The sequence below is a fragment of the Perca fluviatilis genome, chromosome 14 (genome assembly GCF_010015445.1).
Source record: "Perca fluviatilis chromosome 14, GENO_Pfluv_1.0, whole genome shotgun sequence".
In the NCBI taxonomy this organism is placed as follows: Eukaryota; Metazoa; Chordata; class Actinopteri; order Perciformes; family Percidae; genus Perca; species Perca fluviatilis.
In genome coordinates, this window is record NC_053125.1 from 18,724,066 (window position 1) to 18,746,856 (window position 22,791).

Genomic DNA, 22,791 nt, shown 5'->3' on the forward strand with positions numbered 1-22,791 from the left:
AGTGGTATGCATGCAACAGCTGTATGAATACCAGTTTTGAATAGGGTAATTTGAATTTCACAATGTCTGTATGTCACTGCGTCAAGCGGGGTCACATAGAATCAAACACAAAATCCTTGGTGGTGTTTTTGTGTGCTTTTAGTATCTGATGCTGATAATGGACATAATCAGCTGTCAGTGCTGCAGAGATCAGCTGGAAAAAGTGTGGCTGCAGATCCCATATGGAAATTATTTGAGTGACTCAGGACAGCCATGTTTATAGACTTGCAGATTACGTTTATGAGCTTTATCAGTAGGTTAACATGCACATTAACTATAATCATATTACTGTGAGTAACCAGATTAAGGGTTAATGACTTCAAGGATATGTGGCTGCCTACAGGAAAAATTGCCATAAGAAAAGAGAATGGAAATAAGAAAGGGCTATACTTGTGTTCAGTTTTGGTTTAGAGCAGCAATTCATATTTTTATAATGACAACGGATCTAAGAACTTTACTGTTTTGGTTCACCACTCTCATTAGCGTTGTTTACAGGTGCAATAGGCAGTTGTCTTCAGCAAACAAGCTCTAATAAACCCACTGTATGTTACCTGCTTAGTACCAAACAGAAGACAGACACAGTTAGTTACCAACTGGTAAACATAGTGGAGCATTTTAACAGCTAAAGAGGCAGACATTTCCCTCAGGAGTTGGTGGAGAACAAAACAGAGCTCAAAGAAGAGTGAATATTGGACTTAAATCAATCGCATCCTTAATTATGATGGCGTTTCCTCAGTTCAGCACAGTTCTTTTATAGGTGACTTGCCTCAAAGCTTCGTTAAATCAATGTTACCAACGTTGTATGCTGCTCAGCCTGCTGCTGGCGACAAATAAATAGCGAGGGGCTAAGAGAAGAGACAGGCTGGAGAAAACAACAGAAAGTGTCCAAAGTTTGGAATCAGTTCAAATGTAATTAAAACTCTGTACAGTATGTCTACTGCAAAATCGAACTAGCTTACCACAATAATAGCACGACGTCAGTGCTTTAGCATCTCAACAGAAAACATTTGAGTTTGACTTAATCATCCATTCTACGAAGCGGACCGACAAAAGTGAATCACAGAGTCGTATGGACGATGAAACTACACCAAACGCAACAACTACCAAAAACAAAGACAAGAAAATACGTAGTGGTGACTACAATCTGATCTAAAGAGCTGACGCGTTGACTATCCCTTCGGAAAAACAGCTGATTGTTGAGCACCATTTTTTGTCTCTCTCTCTCTCTCTCTCTCTCTCTCTCTCTCTCTCTCTCTCTCCACGGAGAAACAGCTGATCAGCGATCTACTAGCATAAGTGTAACAGAGCTGTTTAGCATTGTAATCAATTATATAAATAAAAATAGGTTTAGTATAACTAATATTTACATATAGGCCTATATACAGATCAGTCTCAGGTTGAAACTGAAAGTTAAGTTGCACAACTTAATGTAATCTTTATGTATGTTTAATGTATGCCTTAGTTTGAGGTTGATGTCTTTGAAAAAGTTTTCTTTAAAAAAACTTGAATGCACTTAATGTTTAGTTTTTTGAGATATGATATTGTAAGCAATGTAGGCAATAAAAATGTTGCTTTTTCCAAAAATTTAACCAAACTATTGTTAATTATTGCTCTTCAATAAAACAAAAGTATTTCTTATCCGAATACTCGATTAATCGATGGAATAATCGGTAGAATACTCGGATTACTAAAATAATCGATAGCTGCAGCCCTAATTTTTTCCCAGTGACATCTCAAATGTAAGGATGTCCAGCTTCTAGTTAGTAAAGACTGTTGCATGTTCATAAATACTGACTAAATCGTCTTGGTGAACTGGACATACAACTTCATAAAATGTGTGGTATTTCCCCTCAAGTTGAGTAAAGAATTGCACCATTGTTTTGGATGACTAATTTTTTTCTCTGGGTGTGTCCGACTCCCAGTGTTACACATAGAACATTTAAAAAAATGACATGTCATTGTTCAGTAGAACACTCTTAAGTTAGACTTCAAATGAATCAGAATCATATTTATTACTAAAGCAAGTTTTCACTTGCAAGGAATTTGCCTTGGTGTATTTGGTGCATACAATAAATGTAATCAAAGAAGCAATAAATAATAAGGCAAAGTACTGCTATAGTCAAGACCATACAAAATAGATTTATTAGGTATATTTCTTTTAGATTAAGAGTCTGTCAGAGTCTGTCACTGGGGGTCCCGGGCTTTGTTGATTAGGCCCAGGGAAATCGGGAAGAAACTGTTCTCGTGGCGTGAGGTTTTGGTCCTGATGGACCGCAGTTCCTGCCAGAGGGGAGAGGTTTAAAAAGTTTGTAACCTGGGTGGGAGGGATTGACAACAATCTTTCCCGTCCGCCTCCTGTGTCCTAGAGGCTTACAGGTCCTGGAAGGATGGCGGATTTCAGCCAATCACTTTCACAGTAGAGCAGATGATTCGCTGCAGTCTGCCCTTGTCTTTAGCAGTGTCAGCAGCGTACCAGATGGTGATGGAGCAGGTGAGGATGGACTCAATGATGGCAGTGTAGAAGTGCACCATCACTGTCTTTGACAGGTTGAACTTCTTCAGCTGCGGCAGGAAGTAGATGCTCTGTTGTGCATTTTTGAGGTCCTGGGAGATGATAGATCTCCACAATGTTGATTGTGGAGTCACCCAGGGCGATGAGGGTGGGTGGGGCTGCGTCTTTCTGGAAATCCACAACCGTCTCCACTGTCTTCAGAGCGTTTAGCTCCAGGTTGTTCTGACTGCACCAGGTCACCAGGTGGTCAATCTCCCACCTGTAGGCGGACTCATCCCCACCAGAGATGAGTCCAATGAGGTAGATGTTGTTCGCCAACTTCAGGAGCTTGAAGGACCGGTGACTGGAGGGGCAGCTGGAGGTGTACGGAGAATACTTACTGAAATGTTTCACATTGGTTATCACTCCTTGGTCTCCATCATTAAATCAACCAACCTCTCTTTTGGTCCAAATCTGCAGCATCACATTCATATTACATCAATTTTTCAGAGGCAGTTCACAGTGTCTGGACATGCGTGGGACTATGCTCACAGAATGATTTTTCTGTGCAGTGCTCTTCCCACTTCATGCTGTCTGCAGTCTCTGCTCTGCTGCTTTAACCAGGGCTTGTGTGGGGATGGAGCTGCCGTTTGCAGCTCTAGCTGGAGGGTTTTTAGGCTTATCTCTTCATGCCTGCACTTCCCTGCGGTCTCCTCCTCTCTCTCGCTGTCTCTCTTTTTTTATTCTGACTCCTCTGTGAGGCTTTCTTCACTTCTCTCTGTGACGGCTCCCTCATGAATTTTTCTCTTTGCTAAATGTTAGGCACCTACCTCTACATCACTCCCCTCTCTCTACCCGTCTGTTGCTCTTGCTCTCACTTCCCTACCGTCTAGTCTCCTTTTAAATTTTGCATAGGGGTAGTATGAATTGCAAAGGTGTGAATTGTGCTGTGTGCCTTAGCAACAGGAGTGTTGCGTTTGGTTGTGTCAGTTATGTATAATAACAATTTGGAACCCGTTTTTTCTTTTGTTCTCCTTCTTAAAATAATTTTATATGACTCAACCTTATGGATGATCTTGAATAGGGCTGCGACTGATTGTTTTCTTATTGATTAATCTGTTGATCATTTTTTTTTATTATTTAGTTAATCGTTGTAAAATGTCAAGAAATGCCCATCACTAGTTCCAAGATCCAAAGGCGAAGTCCTCAAATTGTTTGTTGTGTCCGAACAGCAGTCCCAAAACCCAAAGATATTCAAAATTCAGTGATATAAATCAGAATAAAGCAAAACCTATTCCGTTGAGAAGCTGAAATCAGATAATGTTTGGTGTTTTTTGCTTAATAAGTGACTGAAACAAATCAGTTATTTAATTTTCTGTTGACGAACCAATCAAATAACTTCTTTTACTTAAATCTTTTTTGTGGCTACAATTCCCTTTAAATTGAATAATTAAGTGTACTTTCTGAATTTTGGAAAGGAATCTTCAACGAACGAATATTGTCATTATTGATTAATCTATTATTTTGAATATTAATTGCTTAGTCTGTAAAATATCAGACAATAGTAAAATATGTTTATCACAGTCAAAGTGCCATCTTCTTGTTTTCCAAAACCTAAAGATATATTCAGTTTATAAAACCGAGAAAAGCAGACAATTCTCAGATTGGAGAAGCTGAAATCATGGAATACTTGACAATTATCAGAAAAGTTGCATATTAATCTTCTGTTGATCGACTAATCATTGCAGATCTAGCTCCGGCTATGCTAAAGATCAGCAAAGGTCAGAGATACTCAACTTGTTCATTGCCACCACACAGAAAATCCATGCCGATTTTTGAATTTGAACATGCTTGCGTCCATGTTTGGGTGGTCGAGCTTTTGGAGAGTCCTTACTACATCCTCCAAACTGCTGTAGAAGGTGTAACCACAAATAAGATTAAGCTCTTGAATTACTGACAAATCTTTTTCACAAGGGAAAGAATTATTGGAAGATTTTGGAATTGAGTAAAATCCAGGAGGTAATTTAGTTTACTTCCCATCAGGCTGAAATTGCCAATTTGGCAGAGGTGAGGGGGATTAAGATTGCCAGAGCAATAACTATTGAATTCAATTAGAGGACTCCTTCACAGAAAGCTCAGCCCAACAGTGTAAGGCTTATGAGAATTAGTTATCCATTTTTCTCATAGAAATTAATCCTTTATTATTGAGCTGTAATGGATTTGCACTATGCCATGTGAGGCCAAGCCAAAGCCGGTTTCCCTCTCCCTATGTCACAGTCGGATTAGTCCAAACTTTGTGGGAGAGAGAAAGACCGCCATTGTTTTCTTTACTTGTCTCTTTCCCTTTCAACTCTCTAAATATCTCTCCCTCACTGTAGGTTGGTTTCCTAAAGACGCAGCACCGGTATGAAATAGTGTTCACCTTGCCCGAGGTCCCCGCTCTGGGGAAGGATGTATGTCCAGCACCAGTACCCAGTCCACACCTCCGGATCACTGATATCACACCGGTACCAGATGGTAAGATCATGGAGGAAAAAACATAACTTGAATAAACACAGCAGAGAGTGCATCTAAAAGAACTTACTTCACACTATGCTTGCCCTGAATTCTATTCAAGTCTATCAACCACAGAACAGTGAACTGTATATTGCAGCTTTTTTGGACTCTGCACACTAGTTGGAGAAAGACCGACAGGGAGCCTAGTTTGCTTAGTAGTGTCTGCAGTCTTCTCTTTCAGACAGCACACAGCTCTGACAACTTCCAAATTGCCAAATCCAGGGCAAAAAAGCCTGTAATTCACTCGCTACTCCTCTAAAGCTTAATTGCTGTATGTGCAGGTTGGATAAGGTAATTTGTCAATGTCATACTTAAGGATTACTTTGTAATGTAGCCCAATTGTTACTGTTTTTAAGGCTAATATTAAAAACAAAATTCAAATAATGGAATATATTATAATTTTTAACATAAGCATAAACATGAATTATTTACAAGGACCCCTTTAATTACTTTTTATTTTTAAAATTGTGGCCATAAAATGAACTGAACTAGACATTTTACGGATGAAAAATCCCCTTGCCAGTAATCCGGACATCACAAAGTAAAAACCAAAACAGTAAGAACACAACATATTAAAACACATTTGATTGCATTGTGACATAATAAACGCCAAAGGCAAATAAAAATAGTCAATCCACAACAGTAAAATCAGATTTGATATTAAGTGCAAGTCACAAGTTACAGTCACAGATCTTAAGTTCCTTGAAGAGCTCCTAAATGTCATTCATTACATAAATCCCCTTTTTAATTACTTTTCTTAATGTTAGTTATCTTCCCTAATCCCCATACAATGCAACATTCATTCAGTCAGTTTTATTGCAGGCAGACCTGATGTCAAATACTTTACAAGGGACTCTCAGCGGCACTGTAACAGGCTGCTGAGGTCCGACCAGATGGCTGAGGATTACAGGAACAGACAGCTGAGACCGTTTTTTTTCGCTCAGCAATCCGTCAGTCATTACAACAAAACTCACTTTCAAACACTTTTGTTTGTCCTGAATTCTTGTCACTCGTCGTGCTGTCAGAGGTGGTAAACCCTCTCTACTGGACTCCCACCCCCCGCCACCAAATCTGCTAAATTGGGTCAAAGGTGATCCTCTAATGTTTCTGGGAGTCCTTCCCACTAAATGCCTGTAACTAAAGCAGGTTACTGACCTTTACCTTCAGCTTACTGCCACACTCTTTATACTGTATTACACTCTACTCATACTGTGTATATGATGTTAACGTGTGTGTGTGTGTGTGTGTGTGTGTGTGTGTGTGTGTGTGTGTGTGTGTGTGTGTGTGTGTGTGTGTGTGTGTGTGTGTGTGTGTGTGTGTGTGTGTGTGTGTGTGTTTTAGTCGGGGGGGTTTTCCCATCATTTGGTTCTCTTGACCACATGATTGTGTGTCTAGTATCAGTCAGATCCATATTCAAAACATCACCTCACGCAGAGATACAACAAAATAAGTGTGTTACGTGTGTGAAGTAAAACTCTGCAATAAAGAGGAAATCCAATCTCTCTTCATCTTCTTTGTGTTTCTTTCTGTCTCTGTGTTTCCCAGGAGGTCTGAAGGTGACGTGCGAGTACATGGCCCAGCAGGAGGGAGTTCTGTGTGAGGAGGTGCTGCTGCAGAGCGAGACCAACCAGGACATCTGTGTTAAAGTCAAAGTTCACGCCAGAGTCATGGGTGAGGCTACTTTACAGATATAAGGCCATGTTTAGACGGAAACGATCTGAAGAGAAAACGCAAAAGTGGCGTTGCGTTCTCACTTTTTATTCCGCGTTTAGACAAGAGTTTTTTGGGGGAGAATCTGCGTGCATATGGTGACGCAAAAGTGTATGAAATTCGATGTAGTATGCACGCCAGGCGGCTAGGTGGCACTGCCACACAACACCACCAAGTCTGCGCGCCTGCATAGAACCTTCTACTTCTCTCCTTAGTAGCGCTAAAAACCAAAACATGTCGAAGCGAACAACAAAAGCTGACAATTTTGTCTGGACAGACGAAGAGGTGGAGTTGCATGTTTGTCTGATGATGACCGACAGTCGACCGTGATAAGCCACAGCACCCACGGGAGCACTACCAATATCCTGAGCCTCGCAGCTGCTTGAGAGCGAGAGGCAGTGAGCAGAGGAGGCTGAAGCAGACCCTCCTCTGCCAGCTGCCACTCACTCTCTCTCTTTCTCTTCATTCGCGACCTTGTAGCCTACTCTGGCAGCTGGCTCAAATGAATAGCCTACAAATGGTCATCGAACTATAACAACCTTATCCACATTGTCGAAATCATTTAAATTAGGGCTGTGAAAATAACGCGTTAATTTCGATTAATTAATCTGACAAAAAATAACGCGTTAAAAAAAATAAGGCAGATTAATCCATTCCATATTGACGTTTGACCCGGAGCCATTCTAGCCACTATTCGACTGTCAAATGAAGGAGGGAGACGAGAATGTGCTGCCTGGATCATTGATTGGAACATTTAGCTACTTGTTACTTCTTCCTGCCAACCCTGGCTACCGAAATCTGGTGCCACTGATATGTCTGCTCTTCTCTCTGATGCTCTGAAACGGACGATACAGGCAACACAAACACCGCTGCACGTGACGCTAGTTAACACTATACTCGACAGCAGCTAACGTTAGCCTACCGCTAGCTAGTAGCTGGATTAAACACTGTTAAAATGCTGACAGCTAACGCTAAACGGTGTAAAGTTTGACTGTTTTACTGTAGAGGATTCAACACCGGTATGGAACAATCTGCTAGCCTGACAAGCCAGCTGCCACTAGGGTGCGTCTAGATTTCTAGGCTAACAATCTGCAGCTGCCGTTGGAAAAACAACACAGACGGTGCGTTCAATGAAACTGGTAAACTACAGCCTCGTGGTGCATTTGAAGTTATTGTAAATGTCCTGTTCCCATCTGGTGGTTGTTTTTATCGTTCAACAGCAATTTACTAGTGAAATAAGTTATTGTTATAGATTATTATCAAATCATTTAATTTTGACCATATGGCCTTAGCAATAAACAAGCCCTTCTTTAATGTCACCGACTGTTGTTTAGTACCCTTCTTTTTTCTTTTTTTACTTTCTTAAAAAGTATCGGTTCAGGCACCGTTAATTATGTATGCGATTAATTAATCACAGAGTATGTAATTAATTCGATTACATTTTTTAATCGATTCACAGCCCTAATTTAAATATACCTACTCTCGTCTCTCTCCACACCGCTTAGATTTCCACTCTGGAGGGTGGTTTCACTTTTTTGCGTTTTTAAGCCCCAGAAATGCTGTCGCCGTATAAACGAAAGACACATCTGATAAAATATTTTGTAGTTTTCACCTGCGAGCGTCATCGTGTAAACAGGGCCTCAGCGGTAAGAATTGCTTTAGCTTTCAGATGAACTTTTGTGGCTTGTTTAACTGTTGGGAACTGAAAGTGTTTACATCCACTTGTTTTTGTGCATACTTTTAATTTGCACACATTACCTGAGTGGAAACACCAAAATTCAAAAACTTATTTTGTGCTGTTAAGACTCAACATTTTAAAATCCTCCCAAGGAACGAACGAGTTTCTTTGTTTCTTTGGTAAAAGTATTTTGTTTTTGACGCAAAGTGAACTCCGCTCTCCGGCTAGAAAGCAATGTGTTTTATGTTGACACCACATTGGGGCTATTTCATTTTGAGATTATTTTCCATAAAATAAATAGTTCATAAATAGGTGTTTTGGCATGACTGGTCGAGTGGCACTATATCCATGGTATTGAAAGGGGGATTTAATTCTTTGTTGTGTATGATCAAAAAACTTGAAAAAATTACTTAAAAATGAATCGTCTTTCAAAATAACTGCTAATACATTTCAACTATCGATTAATTGACTAATTGTTCAGCCCTACTTTTTAGTATTTTTTTTTTTTTGAATTTTCTCCAAAAGAGAGTCCTCATCCAGAGTTTGAAATGAGCACATTTTAATGTCAGAATATATTTTATTGCATTTTACCAGCAAGTTCTTTCACACTAATTTGATCGCAACATTTTGAAGCCCGTTAGTTTTTACTACAGCTGACTCCTAACATCTGGGAGTCTCTTATTTCTTTCTCTTTTAGTTTTATAGTGAGAAATGACAGTTGTATTTTACAATTTTTCTCAATCGCTTTGGCACAATCATCGAATGACTATTAAACTTAGTCAAATTATATGACTATATAAACATTAGGTCAGTTGTTGACATGACTATAGTCATTTGTCATTGCTTTGGCACAAAATGCATTGAGTAAGCCTTGCAGATCATAATAGTTTGCATTAATTTGCTATAAACCTTTCAGATGAATAGATTTAGGCTGTATGTATATGGATGTAAATCTGCCAAGTTCGGCTCTGAGTGTTAACGTAATTGGAGTTTGAAAACAGTCCAGTCTTTTTGGTTTTGGCGTACAACTAGGTGAGCCAAAATATATTGTGAATCTAAATTGATCTGCGAGCCAGATCAAAATCTGAGAGGGGCCGTGTTCGGCCCGCGGGCCTTGAGTTTGACACGTGTTGTAGGGGCTGCGTCATGCCAGAAGTTTTGTACGTTTCTGTACGTTTCCTTTGTGTGTGTACAAACGTTTGTACATTGAGCAAGTATAGTGTGTGCCATGGCTGACATCATTTCTCTTCAGCTGCCTGAATATACAATGTTAGCAACTGGACAATATTACACAGGGTCACTGTCACCCTTTTAGAGTACACTGTCATTTGACAAGATGCCTTTGCATTTTGACTGTCTTGGTCTAAGCCAGTATTTCTCAACGGGGCGGTACCGCCCCCCAGGGGCCGTTCAGAAGATGATGGGGGGCGTTAGAAGCAATATTTTGGAAAGGGGGGCGTTGAGGTGCCCTTGGGGGGCGTTTGTTTGAAAGCTAGTTTAAACCAAAGATTCACAATAACACTACATGTTTACACTTAAACTACTAAAAAAATCAGTGGTCTGCAACATTAAAAGCTGCCAGTTTACAGCACTGCGACTGGATGAGACAGGTATCATAACTCTCCTGTGCTTCTGTCAGCTTAGTTTGGCGCAACTCCGTGCTACCTTCATGGAAACGGGACGTCAGAGCATCATCTTAAATGAGCTCTGTACTTCAGCGTGAAGCTGCGTTCAGATTTGAATCGCCGTGACGTCCTGTTGTATTCTTTAACCCTCCCCCAATGTAGCACAAGTAGACTTTATATTTCACAGTAACCGTTTTTCGTCAGATTGTTTATAGAACACGTTTCCTACTGCACCTGAAGGCAGCTTCATTTCATGGAGAAAGGGAAAGAAAAGAGACGTGCGAGAGATATCGACTGTGCGTTGTTGTTTGGCAAACATTTAACTGGTTCACAAACTCACGGGTAGTTCAGAGCTTGTGTTTGGTGTTTTAAAACTGTCTTATGGAAGCGAAAGTTTACTGTACGGGATTCTCACACCTCCACCAAACACACCGCGATATGAGGGTTTCTCCAAACGTTTTTTTCTGCTATTTACTCGGAAGACAGGCGATAACAAACCTATACTCTTCTAACCTAGACTCTTCTAAGCATCAAATAAGGGCTCTCACTATCTTTCAAAGGTTGTAAACTTATGTCCATTCAGCAGTAGGTGTCGTTCTTCAAGTCGTTTGTCATCACCAAAATACTTTTGTGTGTGTGTGTGTGTGTGTGTGTGTGTGTGTGTGTGTGTGTGTGTGTGTGTGTGTGTGTGTGTGTGTGTGTGTGTGTGTGTGTGTGTGTGTGTGTGTGTGTGTGTGTGTGTGTGTGATCCTGCTTTTACCTTGATAAGTGCCAGCTTGTTTTCCGTTGGAACAATTCGATTTTAGATTTGAATGAAAAATAGATTTGAATGTTAAATTGCTAGCTGTTTCTGATTGGCTACCGTTAGTGTTTGTAATAGTAATAATAATAATAATAATACATTTTATTTAAAGCGCAACACCCAAGGTCACTTCACAAACAACAAAGGACATTCCAATTATAGTCACCTTATAAAGGTGCTGAGGTTCACACCAGGGACATGCAGCAGGCCTTTTGATAATACCTAATTATAGTTTGAATGTTACATATCTAGTCGTTCTGATTGGCTGCTGTTATTTAATTTGAATGTCAAATGGTTGCATTTTTTTAAAAACCTGTAAATATATATAATTTCTATTCACATGGCTTGTTTGATACCTGGGAAACTAATACATGTGTTGTTTGTCATTCAATGATTTGATTTTTTGATTATTTTTGATAACAATAATAGGCCTATATTAGGGCGTAATCATTAATATTCGGTGCAGTTAGCCTACATAATATTTGAAGGGGGGGGGGGGTTAGGGACCTGGATAGTGGATAGGGGTGCTGGTCCAAAAAAGGTTGAGAACCACTGGTCTAAGCAATGGTAAAAGAACCGTTTGTATGGATGGCAGTGATTTATTCATTGATGGGTTTATTTACATTTGAAACAGGAGTTAATTATTTTGATTGAGTAATCACCTTTTGCAGGTCACATAGTGATGTGCTGAATGTATCACGTGGTGTGAGGATTGTACTTGGAGTTTTGACTCAGTAAGTTTTGAAGTCAGAAAATGTGCCAAAGCAATTGAGAACAACTGTAATCGGTGTGCTACTGCCTCCTACTGGTGACTCTGTACCCTGGGTCATTTTAACAGCACTAAAAATAGGAAGCAAAATGTGGTTTGCATTTGTTTTTACAAAAAAACTTGTGATAAAAGTTTGTTTTAAAATATCAAGAAAGGGGATCAAATCCTTGGTATTTTATAAAATTCCAAAAAAAAGTTCTTCTTTAGGTGTACAGAAAGATGGTAAAAACAACTCTCCTACACTGTAAGATTATTTTCTGGTCCCTGCTATTGTAAAGCTCTCTGAGGCAGAGAAGAGCCTGTAATGAATTAGCATGTTCTCGTCAGTAAGCCTGAAGTTAGATGCTGGCAGTTGTGTCAGCAGATGGAGACTTAGGTAAAGAGGACGAATGTGTGTTTCCGTTATTGCCGGCGTATATATAACAGAGCTATTGTGTGTTTTTGTATGCATCCACATATGTGCGTGAGGATGAATGGTTGTTGTCTTGGGGAGTATTTATTTTTACTCGCGCATCATTGTCTGAACATCTGTCCAGATGTCTGTGTGTAATTGAGGCCTGGATGATGACCAGATCAAAGGATTAAGCTCTGCTGTTATTCTTAGTTACACTACTGCGTTTAGATGCGTGTGATGTAATATTGTGCTGACTGTTGTGGTGTCCAGGGAGCGCTGAAGAAATCAGAACATGTTTTTTTAGTTGTTTTTGTCATGAAAGAAATCAAGACGTAAGCTTTTTTTATGTTTTTCTTTGTTTAATTTGTTGTTAAAGTTAAATGTTCTAAAAAATTTGAACATACATGTTTAAAACAAACATTTCAATCTTCATAAATGGATTATATGAAGCCTGTTAATATCTTTAAAGGTTGTATTTATTGAGATCATTAGTTCAGAAACCAATTAATGAACTGGCAAAAAAAAAAAGTGAAGTAAAAAAAATAATAATACAACTCCTTTTATAATCGCTTAATTATTCAAGTCTTATCGAGTAAAATACACAGATATTTACCAGTTCCAGCTTCTCAGATGTGAGGATTTGCTGTTTTTCTATCATTGATATCATTGTAAATTATAAATCTAGGTTTCAGACTGTTGTCTGGACAAACAAGCAATGTGAAGATGTCATCTTGGGGTTACTCTGGGAAATTGTAAAGGGCGATTTCCCTATTTATTGACAATTCAAAGATCAAACAATTAAACGAAAAATAATGAATTGATACTGAATATAGCCATTTGTTGCAATCCTAAAGAAAAAAGTACTCTTTTATTTTGAGTATATTTATGTGTGTCTACAGTCATTACCACCATTCGCTTACATTGTGGAAATGGGGTGGGAAGAAAAGTGTGTTGCATTGGCCGGGAATCGAACCCGGGCCTCCCGCGTGGCAGGCGAGAATTCTACCACTGAACCACCAATGCTTACATATGTGTCATATGTGCACTAAAAACATTTAACAGTGAGTTACAAAAAAAAGGTCTCAACTGTGAAACCTATCACAAGTGGTTCACAAATGTTCATTGTACGTGTTTAATTCAGCATGCACGCATTATATACCAACACTGCCTTGTTTATAATCACCATGACAGAGAACTGGAGAGGTTGATCAGTTCGTAACCGTACAGAGTGAATAGTTTGGACGCCTGTTCTGATTTCTGTGATCCTCTATTGCGTCCTGCTCTGAAGCTTTTGAGACTGGAGCCGTTCAAAAGGAGGCTTCCTGTGTTTCACGTGGGAGGGCCTAAAACTGCATGTAAGCAGATACTTCCAGTTCGGAGGGGGTTGGGGAAGTGTTGCAAAACAGAGTTTCTTAGTCAGTCCTTTCTCACACGCTGTGTGCACACATGGATTATATTCTTACAGTTTGTGACTGATATATGTGACCTTTCAATGGACAATGAGTGACTGTTTGGTTCAATGGAGACAGAATTAGCTCAGTTTTAACCCTCTTGAGAAATATGCTCTTCATTTGTGTCTCAGCCAAAAGTCAGTTGCTCTTCAGCGTTTTCAAAATGCTCGACAAGACTTTAATAACAAATACAAGAAAAAAAGAGGACACATCCTTCCCATGCTTGCATCCCTTCACTGGCATCCTGTAAGTTTTAATGCTAATCATTTTTAAGGTACTGCGGGCACCATGTGAAGGCACTGGTGTCATCAGCTACTTGTTAGGTGGAAGATGGTGTTTGGAAACCCTCTCCTCCTGCGCCTTTCTGACTTCGGATTGGGGGTGCTGTGTCCATTTGTGGCCATTTCTGTAACTTTCCAAAACCAATAATCAGACATTTACACCCTCTTGGCCAGCTGTACAGAGGTGAGAGGAGCCAGGGTTTGAACTTCTCTCTCTAGCTCTCTTTTTTTCATTCTTGGTACAACTATTTCTTTCACTGTTTATTTGAACAACTGAGTGCCACACTATAAATGTCCTTCAGGAGCACCTGTCTGCCGTTATCCCTATACTTAAACATTATTGCGTCTCCCCACTTCTCTAGCACGGCCCAGCTTTCCACTTAGCTAGCACATAACCCTTATGCCTTCAAAAGTGGTCAGACAACACGTTCAGTCCTTTTTTAGCACAAAGCAACCTGAGATTGTCAGACGGGGGTCTCCTGGCTGTTCCAGATATAGTACCAGGGGTAACCAGCCCACTTTGACGCTCCCAGCTTGAGGCTCCAAGGCAAGCCAAATATTGTTTAAAATCAAGTCAGTCAACTTTATTGTCAATTCTCCAATATGTGCCAGACATACAGAGCAATTGAAAATACGTTTCTCTCCGACCAACAGCGCAATGAGGACACGTACAAGTATAAAATAAAAAGATAAGAAATGTATACAAATAAGATAAAGAAAGATAAGTTTTATATACAATTAAAAAAGAAAAAAAAAAGATAAGTAATATGTACAATACAGTAATACATTCTAAATAGTGCAAATGTCAGGCAAAATCAAACAGTACAGAAAACTAAAGATAAAGACATTGAAGTGTGCAATAACATTTTTAATTTTTATGAAGTGGCCGTTGCTGATCCTGATGGGGGGGAGAAGGGAGCGTGTTGAACTTCCTGACAGCCTTGAGAATGAAGCTGTTCTCCTTATTACAGATATTAGAAAGTATTACCTTAGACTGTATAACCAAGTCTAATGCCTATGGATGAAAACTGCAGACCAAAATATTTTGCCCATTGCTCGCTAAGCTTTGAGAAAGTATTTAATGAACCTGTTGGATTAGTGAATTTCTCTCTCTCTCTCTCTCTCTCTCTCTTTTTTTTTTTTTTTTTTTTTTTTTTTTTTTTTTTTTTTTTCTCTCTGCCACTTATCTAGATCGTCACCACGGTACGCCCATGCTGCTAGAGGGAGTCCGCTGCATCGGGGTGGAGTTGGAGTACGACTCTGAACAGAGCGACTGGCAAGGATTCGACTAAAGCTCCTGCTCCCCTTTCACCTGAAATACACACACACACACACACACACACACACACACACACCTGCCATCACTGAAGTGTACCCCTACCAAATTAAACACACACCAAATAGGAAAGTGTGTACCCACAAATGATTTAGTGCCACATAATGTACATACAGCGTTCAGTGTCGGATTCAGAGGAAATGGATATATGCGTCCTGACAAAATTAACCTACAAAAACATTCCTCTGCTGCAACTTTCACAACATCGACAGCACCTGAACAGTTTGTCAGTTTCCTCCAGTTCTTGTTTGTCACCATGACGTATTCTGTTGTTAATCTGTGTTTTCCTTACTGAACCTCTAGAGGGCAGCAGCACTCTTTGAATCCGTGCAGCCTCAGAGATCCTTTTTCACCGCCTCTTGTGCTCTAGGTCACTCTTTTCCTGATGTGCAAACTGAATCTCATATGGATTTATAGGTGAGGGAGTAAACAAGGGCTCTTTTATTATTCTAGTAGTTTAAAAGTGACCTATAGACAGGAATAGAAACTTTAGAAACTTGCACAATTCCGGGGAAAAAAAACAAAAGCGTTGAACTGATTAGCAATGTGGAGCCTTTAATGTCTCTGTTTAACCTTAAGGTTAACCTGCAGGCCACTGTATGGAAAGCTAAAGTTATATATCTTCAATATGTGAGGTTCCTGTTGTGATAACTACTACTTTTCATTTTCTGCATTTCCCAGGAAATCCCAAAGAGTGTGAACGTATTGTAATAGGTGTATTTAAGGTGTAATTTGAGGAAAGTATTTGCAGCAGCAATAATGAAAAGAGAGGCTTTCCTCTGAGAAAAGAAAACAGGAAAGAATAATGCTTAAAAACATGCGCGCTAGCTATATGGCATTAATCTACTGAGGTATTGTTTTCTGGGATGATCTCCCTGCATGATTATGAAACATTTGTGTGAAATAGTGCATCTAAAAAGAAGTGCTTTGTCCTTTTATTGTAAGGAGCTGACACCAAATTCTGATGTTTAGTGTCTACGTTTTAGATCCCTGCTACCAAACTTCTACGTTGTTGAGCTGCAAATATAATGGCATGTCGTTATGTTTTGCCACTTTTCACAAAATTAAAAAAATACTTTTTTTAAAGGCTATTGCATAGAGCTGAAATAAAGTATAGTTGATTAATTGATCAGTCAATCAACAACATTTTTTATGTGCAGCTATTCTGATAATTATTGAATGATTTAAGACATGTTTCAAGCCAAGATATCAACATTCTCTGGTTCTAGATTTAAATGTAAAGATTTTCTTTATTTAAATTTGATACCTCTGGGTTTTGGACTGTTGGTTCGATGAAACAAGATATTGGAAGACGTCACCAGGATCTTTGCTCCCTTATTCTCTGAATTTGGATAGAAAATAAGAAAATATCAAGAAAATCAAGAAAATAATCATTAGATTAATCGACAATAAAAATAGTCTTTGCATTATTTTGTGTTTTGGGTGGATTTTCCCCTTTTAATAAAACCGGCTGCAGCCACTTCAGCAAAGTTTGGGAAGGATTTGTTTCTTTTGTTTGAATTCATTCATAAAGCCTTCAGAGCACACATGCGACGCAAAGTGCCTTTCATTATACCGTCCTGTTCCTCATTTAGCTTGAGCCCCATGTTGTTTTACCATCTCCTGCATATCCTGCACCCACCAGACAAACAGTGTTAAATCCCCTCAAACTGGTGGATCTGTCTCTCAATCCCATCGCTCCTATCACAGTACGAGTGCAGATCGAGAGTTCATGATCACTTTTCAGCTCTGCTTTTTTTTTTTTTTACATTTGTGCCATGATCTGGCTGCACTGTCGTCGTTCTGCGTGAATCAACATTTTGTTTTGTTATACCCTATTGAATAAATCAGCCTTAAAGGAAATCATTCTGTGTAATGTCTCTACATAGTGGACCACAAGCTGTCGTCGTAGATTAAATAGATTTATTTGATGTTTGCTTGTAATAGGTCAAAGTCTGCTTGGTTTCTTCTTCTAAAGTGAAACACTCAATAGGTTACTTTTTCAAGACTGTAGCAGTGTATTTGTTGAGATCTGTCTTCTGTGTGTGTGTGGTTTGTATTTCTGAATATCAAAAATGAATAAAAGTTAAGTGTATGTTTGAGTTTTGGTACTTATTGCTTCTGCAGTCAGTTCACAGCAGGAACACTTGGTGGCAGTCTACACCGCTGCACTGACGTCACCTCTGTTACAATATATTCTCGTGAGATTTAAAAAAAATTAAACATTTCAGATTAATTTGAAAGTCTTATTAGAATTTGGGTTTATTATAAGATTAACTAGTTTACATGTTTAAACAGCAACAACTAACTTGTCATTTTAACTGAAACTTTAATTGAAAACACTGTATTTAGCAATGTGAGTGTGTACACTTTCCTGAGAGACCAAAATCAGCCCCAGAGAATATAGCTATATATAGTTTTTAATATTCAACACATTTGTTGCCATTTTACTGAAACTTCTGTTCAGTCACTGTTCTCATCTGTGGTACAAAATCACTTTTTACTTGTGTTCAGATAGAAGAATCACACCAATTAAAAACCTATTGTGTGAGCTAAGCACAAATATTGAAGAGACTGAAATCTTTTCTCTTTTGTAGGCCAAATGCTAATTAGATGTTTCCAATGATCACAATCCAGTCCTTTTGTTGCTTCATACTTTTAGAGACTGATTTGCATAGAAAACAATGTTTTCTGATGAACCCTAAAGTCCAAAGAAATGTTTTTAGTTTTTTTTTATATAAATTATAAATATAGAGATATGTAGAATTTAGGTCTGCTTAGGAAATTTTAGCTGCACGTTTTTTAATTAGAATTAGAAGGTGGTGAATGTGCTAAAAAAACAACTTTTTAATCAGTGAAATGTGAGGTTGTTGGTTAAACCGGCAGCAACTATGGATTTCCAACAGCCTCATCATGACTGATAAATAACAGGCGGAAATATATACAGTGCAACAACAAACCTTCCACTATAGCACTACTAAAACAGCACATCATTTCTCTTAGGTACATGTTAACACACTGGAAAAGGAGTTGCTTTAATCTCGTTGTACATGGGTATAATGGCAATAAAAGGCATTCTATTCTATAACAGTTGAGTAGGACATGACAAGGACAGGCTGAGCAGTCTGTGTGTGGATGTACTGTAGATTACAAAGAAAGGTTAAGTTTAGTTTTAGCTGTTCAATAACCAGCTACCATTTAAGTCCACATTATAAGAATAATTATGAATATTTAGGGACAAAAATGCATTAGGAGTCATTAGAGTAGCTCTATAAGTTTGTGCTGAAAAACTCAACTTTAAAGCTTATACATTTAAAACTTTTAATTTCCAGATTGGCACTTCTGACAAAGTATCCTACAAAAAAAATAAGTTGAGGACTTTGTGGATTCTTCTCTCTGGCTCATTTGCAGCCGTTATATAACCAATCTTAGATAACCATTGCTATTGAAAATGCAAATTAAAAACTTCTAAATGCATGAGTATAGCACTTAACTTGATTTTTTTGAAAATGTTAAATATACATTTGACAATCCAAAATGAATCAGTATCGGTTGTTTGAATGATGTTTGCGAAGATATGAACAAAAGTTTAAAGAACTGTGCCGAGTTGAGCACAGTGGGACAGTTGGAGTCCTGAGTTACACCCGGACACGGCAGCCCCAGCCCCGCTGCTGCGTGTGTGTTCTATCAAAAATGCTTTAAGATTGTGACGGGGAGAAGAACAGTTTCGCAGTTTGCATTAATGAGGCTACACAACCCTTGATTGTTACAGTGGTAGTATAGGCTATTGGTGGTGTAGAGGCTACAGTCTGGGTCAGGATTCATTTGCAGTAAACATGCATTAACTTTGAGCTCGTTGCAGCGGCAGCGTCTAAATAATAATAATAAAATAATAATCCACATGTTATGTGTGTATGGGTAATAAATAGCTATATTTAAACTCTGAGCTCTACAAGCGGTTAAAAGAGAGAAATATTAATACTAAAACTAGCCTATATTTTGCAGTTATTTGTCTTACACCTTTATTTTAAATAATCGACAGCGTGCCCCTTTAATGCAACACAAGTCAAATATTTTGTGTTCGTACATTATAACTTGTAGCCCGACTTACACATCGTTATATTACTGTATTTGTTTAATATGTATGCATCTATTATTATCCACTATGAAAGTGTAAAATCAAATTATGTGATCAGTATTTGGTTGATTGACATCGTGGTGCTTGGCAGCTATCAAACTGAAGACTTCACTGACAGTCAGCAAATATAAATTCAAACTCCTGATAGACTAAAAGGCTTATTGTTACACTCACATGTCGCCCTGTACACGTTAAAAACAAGGCCGAGTTTGTATTAGCTCATAACAGTTCCAATAAAATGAACTAAATTCCGTTTACTTAACTTCAGTTCTTCACGGTGGCCCTGTTTTTGTTTTAGCCATTTTGTTGAACGAATTATACATTCTTCAGTTGCAGTTGTCTTGCGTTTCCTTATTTGTGCAATCTACTTTATAAAGCAGATAAATTGTAGGTACTGTGCAACATTATTACAGTGATCTAACTTCGACTACACAGCAGGAAAGTTCGAGTTACAGTTCGCAAACAAAAGTCTGGTAAGGTTTATGACCTTCTGAGAGTGAGGAAAAGCATATAAAAAAAGATATGTTGGTAATAAGTCTGTGCTTAAAGTGGCCACATTCTGACCTGACTTCTGTCGCTGAGATTTTATCATAAAGACGAGGCCAGTGTGGCTGCTAATTTGGAAAATAAACTCCAATAAATGGTGCGTAAAGCTGCGTGTCCGTCACACTCATTAGTATTTTACATTCCCACAAAGCTCCATAAACGCACCTGAATCCTGACCCTAAAAAAACTCGCCGTGTCCGCGCCCAGTTTAAGCAGCAGCAGCAGTTATACGACTTTTCATACTAGATCCAACGCATTTTTCACCTATTTTCACCTATATTTAATAATTTGAATTATTTAATATCACAACTGCTTGTGAGTGCCATAACGTGCTTCAATATTAAAAAAGACACCTTTGAAATACCTCTTATAAAGGCTTGGGAAATCATAAATAGCCTACATGCGTTCGTTGTGACAAAAATCTTTTTTTTCTGATGACTGAGTCTAAACTGAACGCTATATACACCAGGTTGCATAAATCATCTGACATGAATCGTTCCCTAAAAACACACCTCCATGGCCTCGTACATGCGGCCAAATGTTTGCCATTCCTGGACAGATTTGTCTGGAGCTTGTGTGGGATGTGTGAACTCTGAGTGGCCCGGCGGCCTCCCTCTGACCTCTGGGATTACAGTAATCTCTGTTGATTGATCTGATTGATCAGATTCATCTCCACGAGGCCGCAATCCAGCCGTACACGGGGGGCGTAGATGAGGCAATCGGTGCATGGTTCAAATAAACATTTGTTTCCTTTTGGCCTGCGGGCAAATACAGGCAGAGAGTAGATGTGGGTTTTGACTCTGGCTAAAGGCATCAGGATCTGCAGTAATGCAGTAATTGGGATTTTTAGTGGAGCAGAAATATGATTCATATAAAATGGAGTTGAAGTTTAAGGGAATTCGTTTAGATTCGATCATCATCAGGAAATAAATGAGTTTTTTTCCCTGATTGCACTACGTGGTTTTAAGCTGACACTGCATTCAGATCATCAATTATAAAAATTATTCTAAAGTAAACATCTCCTCGGGGCAGAGAGAACTGCCATAACATTTCAAAAGTAGTAACTTGGTTATTAATCTATCCGAAGTCAAAGTCAAAGTCAAAGTCAAGTCATATGATTGATGAAGTAATAAAAAATAAAAAAGAACATGACGGGCTATGATTGAAACGTGATAAATAAAGATGTGGTCGGAAGAAGTAACACATCGATGTTAAGATACTCTGTTTCAAGTAAAAGTTGTGCTTACAACTATTATCAGCAAAATAAAGTTCTCATTATACAGGATTATTGATGCATTGACATGTAAACATAATGTTGAATGAATGAATCTATAGTTTTATACTGTTTGGGTCATTTAATTAAGTTACATCTACAGTATGTTAATATTGTTCAATGTAATCATATAACTTCCTGTTTTAAACTGCGTTTAAATTATGGCCTATGTGCATATTATTAGTCTCCCAAGACCAACTGAATCAGTGGGAAATAAACTTATCTATCTATCTATCTATCTATCTATCTATCTATCTATCTATCTATCTATCTATCTATCTATATATCTATCTATCTATCTATCTATCTATCTATCTATCTATCTATCTATCTATCTATCTATCTATCTATCTATCTATCTATCTATCTATCTGTCTGTGTATCTATCTATCTATATCTATCTATCTGTCTGTCTATCTATCTATGGATCTATCACTACGAACTTGTTCTACTTATTTTATTTGACATTGTGCATCAGGTTCCCAAGAAAGACTAAAGAGGTGTCAGTCAGTGCTGCAATTATGCTGCATGACACATTTTGCAGCAAAAGCAGTAGCTATAAAATGTTCATACGGTTGCTAAAATATTATAATCACACCACAGAATGACACAAAAATGTTTCCTTAATGCGCCTAAAGATTGCAATCAAAATATGAGCAGTATTTAGAAAAGTTAGACGTAGTAGAAGTAAAAATAGTAAAGAAATGAAATTGAAATAAAAACACTGGAGAGAAAAGGTGTGTGTGTGGTGTGTGGTGTGTGTGTGTGTGTGTGTGTTTGTGTGTGTGTGTGTGTGTGTGTGTGTGTCGCAGCACAGCAGCAGCAATCAGTCCCCTCTTGTCTCGCTGCTGAGTGCAGCGTCTGATTGACAGTTTCTATTCATCCTCTGTGAGATTAGGCCAGCTGAAAGGAGTAACGACCCATGGCTGTGTGCAGTAATTACGGCCTCGGATAAGAAAAATAAGAAAAAAACACACATGGCAAAACTATAATTATATAATTCCGCTCAAAATCCTTTTTTTCCTTCTTCTCCGCAGTGTTTTCAAAGATGTTTCACCTGTAAAGAGGACATTCCAGCCAGTGTTTCAATCATTCCTGCAACTGAAATCATCCCACAATCACAACAAACTACGGGCTGCACCATCAACACCAGCACATGGGCTGGTGATTAAGGAAGATGGCTCTGCATACAGGCTATAAATGGCAGTCATTGACCGTGAATGAGATGTTTTATCTGCAATGGAAAACAAATAGAAACCTCCATTTATGCTTTTTTATTATTACTAAGAAGAGCTTGTGTGTTGATCTTGTTACGTTTGATGAGACAGTTGATTCAATCTTTTTTTCTCTTTAATTTTCAGGCTGTGATATTTTTGTATTGGACTATATTTTAATATGTATGTGTTGCTGCTGTTGTATCCATCCTCAAAAAAATGTGTGATGATGTGACCAATATGAGTTGTTGAGGGCCGATATCTTATTTTTAGAATAAGATAATACAGGTGATATTTGAGCTGATATTACAGATGTTTGTATTTGAACATCATCTTGATAAAAACAGACAGTTTTGACAAAAATTGATTTTGTTCTCATCTTCTGAAACAGTAGCAGTAGCAGTTATAAGGACATAAAAAACGGTTGAAATCCAAACCCAGAATTTTAGTCACCATTAACTCTAGGATATTTAAAATTGCACCTAAAC

General features: G+C 38.4%; 1 protein-coding gene and 1 non-coding gene across 4 annotated transcripts in view; one reads left to right on the top strand and one right to left on the bottom strand.

The window, feature by feature from the left end:
• c14h20orf27 (chromosome 14 C20orf27 homolog) overlaps nt 1-17,234 on the top strand; it is a 36,643-nt gene extending 19,409 nt beyond the window's left edge. For all 3 annotated transcript variants that reach the window (XM_039823022.1, XM_039823021.1, XM_039823023.1), the window contains exons 4-6: nt 4,909-5,047; nt 6,632-6,757; nt 14,988-17,234. In XM_039823022.1, the coding sequence (XP_039678956.1) occupies nt 4,909-5,047; nt 6,632-6,757; nt 14,988-15,088 (366 nt within the window). In that variant the 3' untranslated portion in view covers nt 15,089-17,234. The remainder of the gene's footprint in view (nt 1-4,908; nt 5,048-6,631; nt 6,758-14,987) is intronic.
• trnag-gcc lies at nt 13,017-13,087 on the bottom strand. The gene has a single exon. It is a non-coding gene; the product is annotated as a tRNA-Gly (tRNA).
• Nucleotides 17,235-22,791: the final 5,557 nt, after the last annotated feature.